The following is a 13122-nucleotide window of genomic DNA, read 5'->3' as shown; positions in this document are numbered from 1 at the left end:
GTTCAACAAGGTATAAGACAGAATTCCCCTGCTGGGATTCTACTTTATTAAATACAAATAAACTTAAAATAAAGCCTCTGTCCTAGGACTCAGGGATTGCACAGACCTCCTCCTCAGGGCCTCTGATTCTCTGGGAGCTCCTCTCTAGTAGGAGAGCTACTCTCTCTGTGAACACCTCCCCATAGCTGAGCCTGATGGTCATTTTCAGGCTGACGTGCTTGTTACTCAGTTAGCTACCCAGATAGGCTTGTTCCCCTTAAATTAACTTGTCATGGGTAACCTCTGCCTGGACTCAGCTTAAAGGAGCCATCGAACCTGTGAAACCATAGTTGTAGATATTGAAGCTATAATAATTATGTCTTGCTGTGTGTGCACTCATGCATGTCTGTATTTGTGTGTGTAACAGCATATACAGTCTGAAGTAATGCACATTTGCAAGGGAGTTGGGTTGTAACTGCTGCGGAAACCTTAGCTTTGAACACCTAACTCTTATGTAGGTTTGAACTCTTAAGTAGATTACATGAACATATTTTTTGAATTGATATACTGCTCAGTATTTATCAACACTGACCCAGTCACCATTGTATCTAAGTATCTTTTTAATTTAAATACAACAAACTTAGTCTCCTTTCTCAGCCAGTAAAATAAATAGCTCAATTAACTCTCAAAATTGTTTTTATTTGTCATTGTGTGAATGGGCTTTTTTGTGTGAATGAAGAACTTTTTGAGGGAAAACTAAGTTGAAGAAATGAACTCTTAGAGTGGTAAAGTCTATGATAATTCTTCTATCTTGTTGGAACGAGTTTCATAGTCTAGATCCAGCTGCTGTGAAAATTTTCTTTCCACATGCTCAAGCGTTCTGGTAAACAGTTTCATTGTTCTGGTTGTACACTGCTATTGTAGGAGTTCATGGTCACTTTAGAAGGGCTTTGAATATGAAGATAGAGACCTTGAACTGACCTTTTCATTAGTTCCACAATGAATTCAGAAAGCAGATGTTTGTGGTAAACTGTTACTAAGCAGAATTGGTACTGTATCTTTGGATTTTGTAGGAGGTAGAGCTTTAGATTGGGTGTCTTCATTCCAAGGTACAAGTTGAAATTATCAACCTTTGAAGTAATGAATATATGAAACTTTGTAGTTGGGTCTGTATTTGATAGGATAAAATGCAGGCATCTTCCCAGTTATAGATAGAGTTGGGTATCTTGCCACTATTCAGGTTCAGCTTTAGTATCTAATAATGTTTTCCTTAGTACTGGTCATAATTAATGCAGGTACATAGTACTTGCTACTATCAGCATATTTTAGATTGGGTAGTAGATTTTCGATGTAAAAGAAAGTCTTAATATTTGTAGGAGAACCGTGCTTCTATTCTCTTTCCATGCAGGAAAGGCCAGGGTCAAACTTTGGATCTGGAAGTTGATAGATTAGAAGGATGCCAAGGTTAATCTTGTTTCTGCACTCATAAGTATCTGGCACAGCTGTGTGCGTGTGTGTGAGAGAAAGAGAGAGAGAGGGAGGAAAAAATAAATATTATCTCTCCCAGCAAGACAGATTATATAGTTTTTGTTTAGAAATATTGAGCATAGACAAAATACTTAAAATATATTTTTTTCTTAATACATGTATCAGGTGATATTTTACATTTCAGCAGATTTTATAAATGAGGATTCAGTAACTCTGCTGTAATAAAGTTCACAATATTTTCCCCCTCTAAGGCTTTAAGGAAACGAGATGCTAAAGCTGACGAAATGGAAGGACTGATGCAAAATAAACTTTTGAAATCTGAAAATGAAAAGAGCAAAGTAAGAATTTAATTTTCTCTTTTTAAATTATTTTTTAAAAACAGTTTGCAGAGTAATCTTTTTCTTTTGTGATGGTTTCCAACTGCTTGTGGTCTAGAACAACTCTTTTGATACCAAGCACTGGCTTGCTGACTTCCTAAACTATGTCAGGGAGATCTCAGGGACCGGTGCCGGTTCACAGACTGTCATTGAGAAGCGCTGGTCTAGAATGTCCAGTCTCTTATATTTTGTTTAAAGCCACGTCTTGTAAGAGGAATTAACAGTGTGAAACCCTGTGTTTTTAGTTTTTAAAATGGCAAGGTACTTTTTAGTACTATACACTGTAAACAGCCAAAACTGAACTCCTTATCTTCCCTCCAAAACCCTCACTTCTACCCTTCTTTTTTGTCATTGTTGACAACACCAGCAACCTCTCAGTCAATCAAGGCTGTAGCTTAGGGATTACTTTGACACTTTCCTTCACCTTGTCCCACACAGCTAAACCATGTGGAAAGTTATTGGCTTCCTACTTCACGGCATCTCTAAGATCTAACATATTCTTTACATCCTTGCAGCTCACTTCTCATCTGGATTATTTCCCATTTTAATTATTATAATCTCCTCTTCCTGGCCTCTCTGACACCCATATAACTCTCCTACAGTCCATAGAAATGCTGTTTCTAAGATTAGCTGCCTTGCCAGTGGTTTTGACCATGCCGCCCCTTTTTGTATCTCTCCACTGGCTACCCTTTCTCCACTGCATAAAGTTCAGATTTGTTGTCAATGCCTTCGAAGTTTTGCTCTTCTCTGCTATATCCATGCATGTATTGTTTCACATTCTCCTACCTACTCTGCTCTGCCATTGATACCAGGCTTGTTGCCTATTTATCAGCTTCTCTGATTAACCTTTCTGTGCCGCCCTCCATCCTGCCATTTATGCAAATACAGTGTTCTCAATCCAAATATAACTATGTCCCCAGAGAGGGTCTCAATAGAGTAGTTGCAGGGATGAATTAACTGCACCATACACAGACGATTAAATGCATTAATACTAATGGAAATTGAACATCCATTTGATAATGATTTCTGGTAGTGCCCATGGCTTACAATTTCTATCATCATATTTACAGTAGATATTTTAATTGCATAGAAGTCTGGACACTTATAATTTAAATTTTCAGGCTAGTATTTTTTTTCTCTTCTGTATTTGAAACATTAGGAGCAGAATTAAAAGAGTAATTAAACCCAGGTTTCCCTCAGAACCCTGCAGAGCACTGTCAGTAGGCCATCAGGCGAAGCATCAACTAGATGCACTCTTTAAAGTTTTTACAAATGAAGCATGCAGTAACAAGAATTTTCATTTTTAAAAGTCATTTTCAGATTATATAACACTATCAGTCTATTACCTTTCAGTCTAAAATGTTACACATTTCTTCTTGGCCCTGGAGCAATACTTTTTTTAAAGCTTGACTAAAAACAATTCAGCATTCTGTTGTTATCTACCAGATAGTATGGAATTGCACAGTCAAGGTAACAAAACAGTTTAATAACAACATGAGGAGAAAAAAATGGAACCCATCCTCCCACCCCCGGCCTTTCTTTAAAAATGAGTATCCTATTATCTCGGACCAAGTTCTGTTATATATCAGTCATTATTCCATAGTTATTGTGTGGTATGGCTAAAAGGCAGAACTAAAGCGTTTTGAGTGCCTTACCTGTGCATTTTCATATTTTAACATGTTTGGATTTCTTTTAAACAATCTTTTATTTTGAATTTCCTGAGTTTGTAATGCTTATTTTTTTTGGATAATTGCATCATCTTTAAAAAGAAATGGAGTACTTGTGGCACCTTAGAGACTAACAAGTTTATTAGAGCATAAGCTTTCGTGAGCTACAGCTCACTTCATCGGATGCATTTGGTGGAAAAAACAGAGGAGAGATTTATATACACACACACACAGAGAACATGAAACAATGGGTTTATCATACACACTGTAAGGAGAGTGATCACTTAAGATAAGCCATCACCAGCAGCGGGGGGGGGGGGGGAAGGAGGAAAACCTTTCATGGTGACAAGCAAGGTAGGCTAATTCCAGCATTTAACAAGAATATCAGAGGAACAGTGGGGGGTGGGGTGAGGGGAGAAATACCACGGGGAAATAGTTTTACTTTGTGTAATGACTCATCCATTCCCAGTCTCTATTCAAGCCTAAGTTAATTGTATCCAGTTTGCAAATTAATTCCAATTCAGCAGTCTCTCGTTGGAGTCTGTTTTTGAAGCTTTTTTGTTGAAGTATAGCCACTCTTAGGTCTGTGATCGAGTGACCAGAGAGATTGAAGTGTTCTCCAACTGGTTTTTGAATGTTATAATTCTTGACATCTGATTTGTGTCCATTTATTCTTTTACGTAGAGATTGTCCAGTTTGACCAATGTACATGGCAGAGGGGCATTGCTGGCACATGGCATATATCACATTGGTAGATGCGCAGGTGAACGAACCTCTGATAGTGTGGCTGATGTGATTAGGCTCTATGATGGTATCCCCTGAATAGATATGTGGACAGAGTTGGCAACGGGCTTTGTTGCAAGGGTAGGTTCCTGAGTTAGTGGTTCTGTTGTGTGGTTGCTGGTGAGTATTTGCTTCAGATTGGGGGGCTGTCTGTAAGCAAGGACTGGTCTGTCTCCCAAGATCTGTGAGAGTGATGGGTCGTCCTTCAGGATAGGTTGTAGATCCTTGATGATGCGTTGGAGAGGTTTTAGTTGGGGGCTGAAGGTGATGGCTAGTGGCGTTCTGTTGTTTTCTTTGTTGGGCCTGTCCTGTAGTAGGTGACTTCTGGGTACTCTTCTGGCTCTGTCAATCTGTTTCTTCACTTCAGCAGGTGGGTATTGTAGTTGTAGGAATGCATGATAGAGATCTTGTGTTTGTCTCTGTCTGAGGGGTTGGAGCAAATGCGGTTATATCGTAGCGCTTGGCTGTAGACAATGGATCGAGTGGTATGATCTGGATGAAAGCTAGAGGCATGTAGGTAGGAATAGCGGTCAGTAGGTTTCCGATATAGGGTGGTGTTTATGTGACCATCGCTTATTAGCACCGTAGTGTCCAGGAAGTGGATCTCTTGTGTGGACTGGTCCAGGCTGAGGTTGATGGTGGGATGGAAATTGTTGAAATCATGGTGGAATTCCTCAAGAGCTTCTTTTCCATGGGTCCAGATGATGAAGATGTCATCAATGTAGCGCAAGTAGAGTAGGGGCATTAGGGGACGAGAGCTGAGGAAGCGTTGTTCTAAGTCAGCCATAAAAATGTTGGCATACTGTGGGGCCATGCGGGTACCCATCGCAGTGCTGCTGATTTGAAGGTATACATTGTCCCCAAATGTGAAATAGTTATGGGTGAGGACAAAGTCACAAAGTTCAGCCACCAGGTTAGCCGTGACAGTATCGGGGATACTGTTCCTGACGGCTTGTAGTCCATCTTTGTGTGGAATGTTGGTGTAAAGGGCTTCTACATCCATAGTGGCTATGTAGACTCCCTCCTCAGGCCCTTCGTTACCAAGCACTCCCAGCTATCTTCGAGACACCACTGACTTCCTGAGGAAACTACGGTCCATTGGTGATCTTCCTAAAAACACCATCCTAGCCACTATGGATGTAGAAGCCCTCTACACCAACATTCCACACAAAAAGAAAAGGAGTACTTGTGGCACCTTAGAGACTAACAAATTTATTAGAGCATAAGCTTTCGTGAGCTACAGCTCACTTCATCAGATGCATTTGGTGGAAAAAACAGAGGAGAGATTTATATACACACACACAGAGAACATGAAACAATGGGTTTATCATACACACTGTAAGGAGAGTGATCACTTAAGATAAGCCATCACCCACAGCGGGGGGGGAAAGGAGGAAAACCTTCCATGGTGACAAGCAAGGTAGGCTAATTTCAGCAGTTAACAAGAATATCAGAGGAACAGTGGGGGGTGGGGTGGGGGGGAGAAATACCATGGGGAAATAGTTTTACTTTGTGTAATGACTCATCCATTCCCAGTCTCTATTCAAGCCTAAGTTAATTGTATCCAGTTTGCAAATTAATTCCAATTCAGCAGTCTCTCGTTGGAGTCTGTTTTTGAAGCTTTTTTGTTGAAGTATAGCCACTCTTAGGTCTGTGATCGAGTGACCAGAGAGATTGAAGTGTTCTCCAACTGGTTTTTGAATGTTATAATTCTTGACGTCTGATTTGTGTCCATTTAGCCTACCTTGCTTGTCACCATGGAAGGTTTTCCTCTTTTCCCCCCCCTGCTGTGGGTGATGGCTTATCTTAAGTGATCACTCTCCTTACAGTGTGTATGATAAACCCATTGTTTCATGTTCTCTGTGTGTGTGTATATAAATCTCTCCTCTGTTTTTTCCACCAAATGCATCCGATGAAGTGAGCTGTAGCTCACGAAAGCTTATGCTCTAATAAATTTGTTAGTCTCTAAGGTGCCACAAGTACTCCTTTTCTTTTTGCGAATACAGACTAACACGGCTGCTACTCTGATTCCACACAAAGATGGACTACAAGCCGTCAGGAACAGTATCCCCTGGTATTTCCATCCCACCATCAACCTCAGCCTGGACCAGTCCACACAAGAGATCCACTTCCTGGACACTATGGTGCTAATAAGCGATGGTCACATAAACACCACCCTATATCGGAAACCTACTGACCGCTATTCCTACCTACATGCCTCTAACTTTCATCCAGATCATACCACTCGATCCATTGTCTACAACCAAGCGCTACGATATAACCGCATTTGCTCCAACCCCTCAGACAGAGACAAACACCTACAAGATCTCTATCATGCATTCCTACAACTACAATACCCACCTGCTGAAGTGAAGAAACAGATTGACAGAGCCAGAAGAGTACCCAGAAGTCACCTACTACAGGACAGGCCCAACAAAGAAAACAACAGAACGCCACTAGCCATCACCTTCAGCCCCCAACTAAAACCTCTCCAACGCATCATCAAGGATCTACAACCTATCCTGAAGGACGACCCATCACTCTCACAGATCTTGGGAGACAGACCAGTCCTTGCTTACAGACAGCCCCCCAATCTGAAGCAAATACTCACCAGCAACCACACAACAGAACCACTAACCCAGGAACCTACCCTTGCAACAAAGCCCGTTGCCAACTCTGTCCACATATCTATTCAGGGGATACCATCATAGGGCCTAATCACATCAGCCACACTATCAGAGGCTCATTCACCTGCGCATCTACCAATGTGATATATGCCATCATGTGCCAGCAATGCCCCTCTGCCATGTACATTGGCCAAACTGGACAGTCTCTACGTAAAAGAATGAATGGACACAAATCAGATGTCAAGAATTATAACATTCAAAAACCAGTTGGAGAACACTTCAATCTCTCTGGTCACTCGATCACAGACCTAAGACTAACACGGCTGCTACTCTGAGACCTAAGAGTGGCTATCCTTCAACAAAAAAGCTTCAAAAACAGACTCCAACGAGAGACTGCTGAATTGGAATTAATTTGCAAACTGGATACAATTAACTTAGGCTTGAATAGAGACTGGGAATGGATGAGTCATTACACAAAGTAAAACTATTTCCCCATGGTATTTCTCCCCTCACCCCACCCCCCACTGTTTGTCTGATATTCTTGTTAACTGCTGGAATTAGCCTACCTTGCTTGTCACCATGAAAGGTTTTCCTCCTTCCCCCCGTGCTGCTGGTGATGGCTTATCTTAAGTGATCACTCTCCTTACAGTGAAAAGGAGTACTTGTGGCACCTTAGAGACTAACAAATTTATTAGAGCATAAGCTTTCGTGAGCTACAGCTCACTTCATCGGATGCATTTGGTGGAAAAAACAGAGTAGAGATTTATATACACACACACAGAGAACATGAAACAATGGGTTTATCATACACACTGTAAGGAGAGTGATCACTTAAGATAAGCCATCACCAACAGCAGGGGGGGGAAGGAGGAAAACCTTTCATGGTGACAAGCAGGTAGGCTAATTCCAGCAGTTAACAAGAATATCAGAGGAACAGTGGGGGGTGGGGTGGGAGGGAGAAATACCATGGGGAAATAGTTTTACTTTGTGTAATGACTCATCCATTCCCAGTCTCTATTCAAGCCTAAGTTAATTGTATCCAGTTTGCAAATTAATTCCAATTCAGCAGTCTCTCGTTGGAGTCTGTTTTTGAAGCTTTTTTGTTGAAGTATAGCCACTCTTAGGTCTGTGATCGAGTGACCAGAGAGATTGAAGTGTTCTCCAACTGGTTTTTGAATGTTATAATTCTTGACGTCTGATTTGTGTCCATTCATTCTTTTACGTAGAGACTGTCCAGTTTGGCCAATGTACATGGCAGAGGGGCATTGCTGGCACATGATGGCATATATCACATTGGTAGATGCGCAGGTGAAGGAGCCTCTGATAGTGTGGCTGATGTGATTAGGCCCTATGATGGTATCCCCTGAATAGATATGTGGACAGAGTTGGCAACGGGCTTTGTTGCAAGGATAGGTTCCTGGGTTAGTGGCTCTGTTGTGTGGTGTGTGGTTGCTGGTGAGTATTTGCTTCAGATTGGGGGGCTGTCTGTAAGCAAGGACTGGTCTGTCTCCCAAGATCTGAGAGAGCGATGGCTCGTCCTTCAGGATAGGTTGTAGATCCTTGATGATGCGTTGGAGGGGTTTTAGTTGGGGGCTGAAGGTGATGGCTAGTGGCGTTCTGTTGTTTTCTTTGTTGGGCCTGTCCTGTAGTAGGTGACTTCTGGGTACTCTTCTGGCTCTGTCAATCTGTTTCTTCACTTCAGCAGGTGGGTACTGTAGTTGTAGGAATGCATGATAGAGATCTTGTAGGTGTTTGTCTCTGTCTGAGGGGTTGGAGCAAATGCGGTTATATCGTAGCGCTTGGCTGTAGACAATGGATCGAGTGGTATGATCTGGATGAAAGCTAGAGGCATGTAGGTAGGAATAGCGGTCAGTAGGTTTCCGATATAGGGTGGTGTTTATGTGACCATCGCTTATTAGCACCGTAGTGTCCAGGAAGTGGATCTCTTGTGTGGACTGGTCCAGGCTGAGGTTGATGGTGGGATGGAAATTGTTGAAATCATGGTGGAATTCCTCAAGAGCTTCTTTTCCATGGGTCCAGATGATGAAGATGTCATCAATGTAGCGCAAGTAGAGTAGGGGCATTAGGGAACGAGAGCTGAGGAAGCGTTGTTCTAAGTCAGCCATAAAAATGTTGGCATACTGTGGGGCCATGCGGGTACCCATCGCAGTGCCGCTGATTTGAAGGTATACATTGTCACCAAATGTGAAATAGTTATGGGTCAGGACAAAGTCACAAAGTTCTGCCACCAGGTTAGCCGTGACAGTATCGGGGATACTGTTCCTGACGGCTTGTAGTCCATCTTTGTGTGGAATGTTGGTGTAGAGGGCTTCTACATCCATAGTGGCTAGGATGGTGTTTTTAGGAAGATCACCAATGGACTGTAGTTTCCTCAGGAAATCGGTGGTGTCTCGAAGATAGCTGGGAGTGCTGGTAACGAAGGGCCTGAGGAGGGAGTCTACATAGCCAGACAATCCTGCTGTCAGGGTGCCAATGCCTGAGATGATGGGGCGTCCAGGATTTCCAGGTTTATGGATCTTGGGTAGCAGATAGAATACCCCAGGTCCTGGCTCCAGGGGTGTGTCTGTGCGGATTTGTTCTTGTGCTTTTTCAGGGAGTTTCTTGAGCAAATGCTGTAGTTTCTTTTGGTAACTCTCAGTGGGATCAGAGGGTAATGGCTTGTAGAAAGTGGTGTTGGAGAGCTGCCTAGTAGCCTCTTGTTCATACTCTGACCTATTCATGATGACGACAGCACCTCCTTTGTCAGCCTTTTTGATTATGATGTCAGAGTTGTTTCTGAGGCTGTGGATGGCACTGTGTTCTGCATGGCTGAGGTTATGGGGTAAGCGATGCTGCTTTTCCACAATTTCAGCTCGTGCACGTCGGCGGAAGCAGTCTATGTAGAAATCCAGGCTGCTGTTTCGACCTTCAGGAGGAGTCCACCTAGAATCCTTCTTTTTGTAGTGTTGGCAGGAAGGTCTCTGTGGATTAATATGTTGGTCAGAGGTGTGTTGGAAATATTCAGACGTCAAGAATTATAACATTCAAAAACCAGTTGGAGAACACTTCAATCTCTCTGGTCACTCGATCACAGACCTAAGAGTGGCTATACTTCAACAAAAAAGCTTCAAAAACAGACTCCAACGAGAGACTGCTGAATTGGAATTAATTTGCAAACTGGATACAATTAACTTAGGCTTGAATAGAGACTGGGAATGGATGAGTCATTACACAAAGTAAAACTATTTCCCCATGGTATTTCTCCCTCCCACCCCACCCCCCACTGTTCCTCTGATATTCTTGTTAACTGCTGGAATTAGCCTACCTGCTTGTCACCATGAAAGGTTTTCCTCCTTCCCCCCCCTGCTGTTGGTGATGGCTTATCTTAAGTGATCACTCTCCTTACAGTGTGTATGATAAACCCATTGTTTCATGTTCTCTGTGTGTGTGTATATAAATCTCTACTCTGTTTTTTCCACCAAATGCATCCGATGAAGTGAGCTGTAGCTCACGAAAGCTTATGCTCTAATAAATTTGTTAGTCTCTAAGGTGCCACAAGTACTCCTTTTCTTTTTGAGAATACAGACTAACACGGCTGCTACTCTGAAACCTCTCCTTACAGTGTGTATGATAAACCATTGTTTCATGTTCTCTGTGTGTGTGTGTATATAAATCTCTCCTCTGTTTTTTCCACCAAATGCAGCCGATGAAGTGAGCTGTAGCTCACGAAAGCTTATGCTCTAATAAACTTGTTAGTCTCTAAGGTGCCACAAGTACTCCTTTTCTTTTTGCGAATACAGACTAACATGGCTGCTACTCTGAAATGCATCATCTTTGTAAGGCAATTTACCCTAAATTAGTGATATGTGCTCTCAGTTTTAACTTCCATTTTAATGTTGTTTTGGTTTGGGAATGCCTATGCCATTTTGTAGCCACTGGTGGTAGTACAGAGTATAAATGAGATAAATGATTACATGATGCATGATAAATTTATAAACTATACCATTTTAATAATTGTAGATATGTTTGTAGCATCTTATATTACAGTTTGCTTTACATGTTCAGGGTTAGAGGTATAAGAAATTATTTTTATTTTATTTTTTAAATATAAGTTGTTAGTTTTAAATAGTTAAAATATTTTAGTACCAGGATGAATGCGTAACTTTGTTTCTTCATCCTTAATCAAATTATAAGCTTGAGCAGGAATTGGAGCGGTCCCAGAGGAAGTTAGATCAGTCAGAAGGCAGTCGAGAAGCTCTTCTGCATCAGGTAACAACTTTCATGCCATGAAAATCCTCCTCCTTTCATATTAAGCTAGGCTCAAGCCTGTCTCTTTAATCTTGCTGTCAGTTACTCTAATAACAACATTTTGTTTGGGAGAGCAAGGAAAGAAATGTACAAAGCAATGCCTACTAGACTGATCTACATAAGATCATATAAAAAATGGGAGCTTCTCAGCATTAAAAATAGTCACTAAAGCCATTCCTTTGATGGCATTGTGTCATGTTGATATCTACCGAAGCTCCTTCAGGGTATATACTTGGTGTGTGTTATAAAAATAGACTGGATCAAGAAGACAAACTGTTCCCGAGAGCTTCATTTGTTGCAGACATCCAGCTGGGGGATGAAGAAATATATATAATACATAATGTAGGCATTTGCATTTGTAAGTATCTCTGAATGCATTACTGTCTCAAACACACTTTTGTGTGTATGTACTTTTTATCCTCCAACTTTTCAAATAGTTGAGTTGTTTACATTGGATAAACACATGCACTGTTCTAGCTGCATTTCATAGGGTGTTTTTGAATATTGTGTATTTGTAACTGTTCTGTGATATGCGGTACATAGTATTGTTGATAGTCAGTGACATCAGAGTGGTATAGAAACACTTGCTACAATAGAAATATAGTAAAAGTATTATGCAAACCGTCTATATTTGGGCCTGAAAAAGGCCCACTGAAACTGTTGAATCTCAAAGACCCGGGAATCCAGTATAACATCAGAAACAATGAGGAGTCCAGTGCCGCCTTAAAGACTAACAGATTTATTTGGGCATAAGCTTCCGTGTCCTCACCCAGAACAATTTCAGATTTGGGGACAATTTATACCTTCAAGTCAGCGGCACTGCTATGGGTACCTGCATAGCTGCACAGTATGCCAACATTTTTATGCTGACTTAGAACAACGCTTCCTCAGCTCTCGTCCCCAAGCACCCCTCCTCTACTTGCGCTACATTGATGACATCTACATCATCATATGGACCCACGAGAAGGAGGCCCTTGAAGAATTCCACCATGATTTCAACAATTTCCACCCCACCATCAACCTCAGCCTGGACCAATCCATACAAGAGATCCACTTCCTGGACACTACAATTCAAATAAGTGATGGTCACATAAACACCACCCTAAATCGGAAACCTACTGACCGCTATACATGCCTCCAGCTTCCATCCAGGATACATCACACAATCCATCTTCTACAGCCAAGCCCTAAGATACGACTGGATTTGCTCCAGTCCTTCAGATAAACACCTACAATATCTCTATCAAGCATTCTTAAAACTACAATACCCACCTGGGGAAGTGAGGAAACAGATTGACAGAGCGAGACAGGTACCCAGAAGTCATCTACTACAGGACAGGCCCAACAAGGAAAATAACAGAACACCACTGGTCATCACGTACAGCCCCTGGCTAAAACCTCTCGAGCGCATCATCAATGATCTACAACCTATATTGGAAAAAGCTCCCCTCTCTCACAGGCCTTGGGAGGCAGGCCAATCCTCGCTTACAGACAGACCGCCAACCTGAAGCAAATATTCACCAGCAACTACACACCACACCAAAGAAACACTAATCCAGGAACCAATCCCTGTAAGAAACCCCGTTGCCTTTTCTGTCCCCATATCTACTCTAGCGACACCATCATAGGACCCAGCCATACCATTAGGGGCTCATTCACCTGCACATCTACTAATGTGATATGTCATCATGTGCCAGCAATGCCCCTCTGCCATGTACATTGGCCAAATTGGACAGTCCTCTACCTAAAAGGATAAATGGACACAAATCAGACATCAGGAATGGTAACATACAAAAGCCAGTAGGAGAACACTTCAATCTCCCTGGACATTCAATAACAGATTTAAAAGTAGCCATTCTTCAACAAAAAAAAACTTCAAAAACAGACTTCGAA

General features: G+C 41.9%; 1 protein-coding gene across 2 annotated transcripts in view; it reads left to right on the top strand.

The window, feature by feature from the left end:
• The window catches only part of CEP128 (centrosomal protein 128), a 434621-nt gene that overhangs the window by 78429 nt on the left and 343070 nt on the right, over positions 1–13122 (top strand). For both annotated transcript variants that reach the window (XM_043516125.1, XM_038407035.2), the window contains 2 exons: positions 1719–1805; positions 11116–11190. In XM_043516125.1, the coding sequence (XP_043372060.1) occupies positions 1719–1805; positions 11116–11190 (162 nt within the window). The remainder of the gene's footprint in view (positions 1–1718; positions 1806–11115; positions 11191–13122) is intronic.

Source organism: Dermochelys coriacea, chromosome 6 (genome assembly GCF_009764565.3).
Source record: "Dermochelys coriacea isolate rDerCor1 chromosome 6, rDerCor1.pri.v4, whole genome shotgun sequence".
In the NCBI taxonomy this organism is placed as follows: Eukaryota; Metazoa; Chordata; order Testudines; family Dermochelyidae; genus Dermochelys; species Dermochelys coriacea.
Note: the sequence above shows the minus strand (reverse complement) of the source record. Positions and strands in the feature narration are given on the sequence as shown.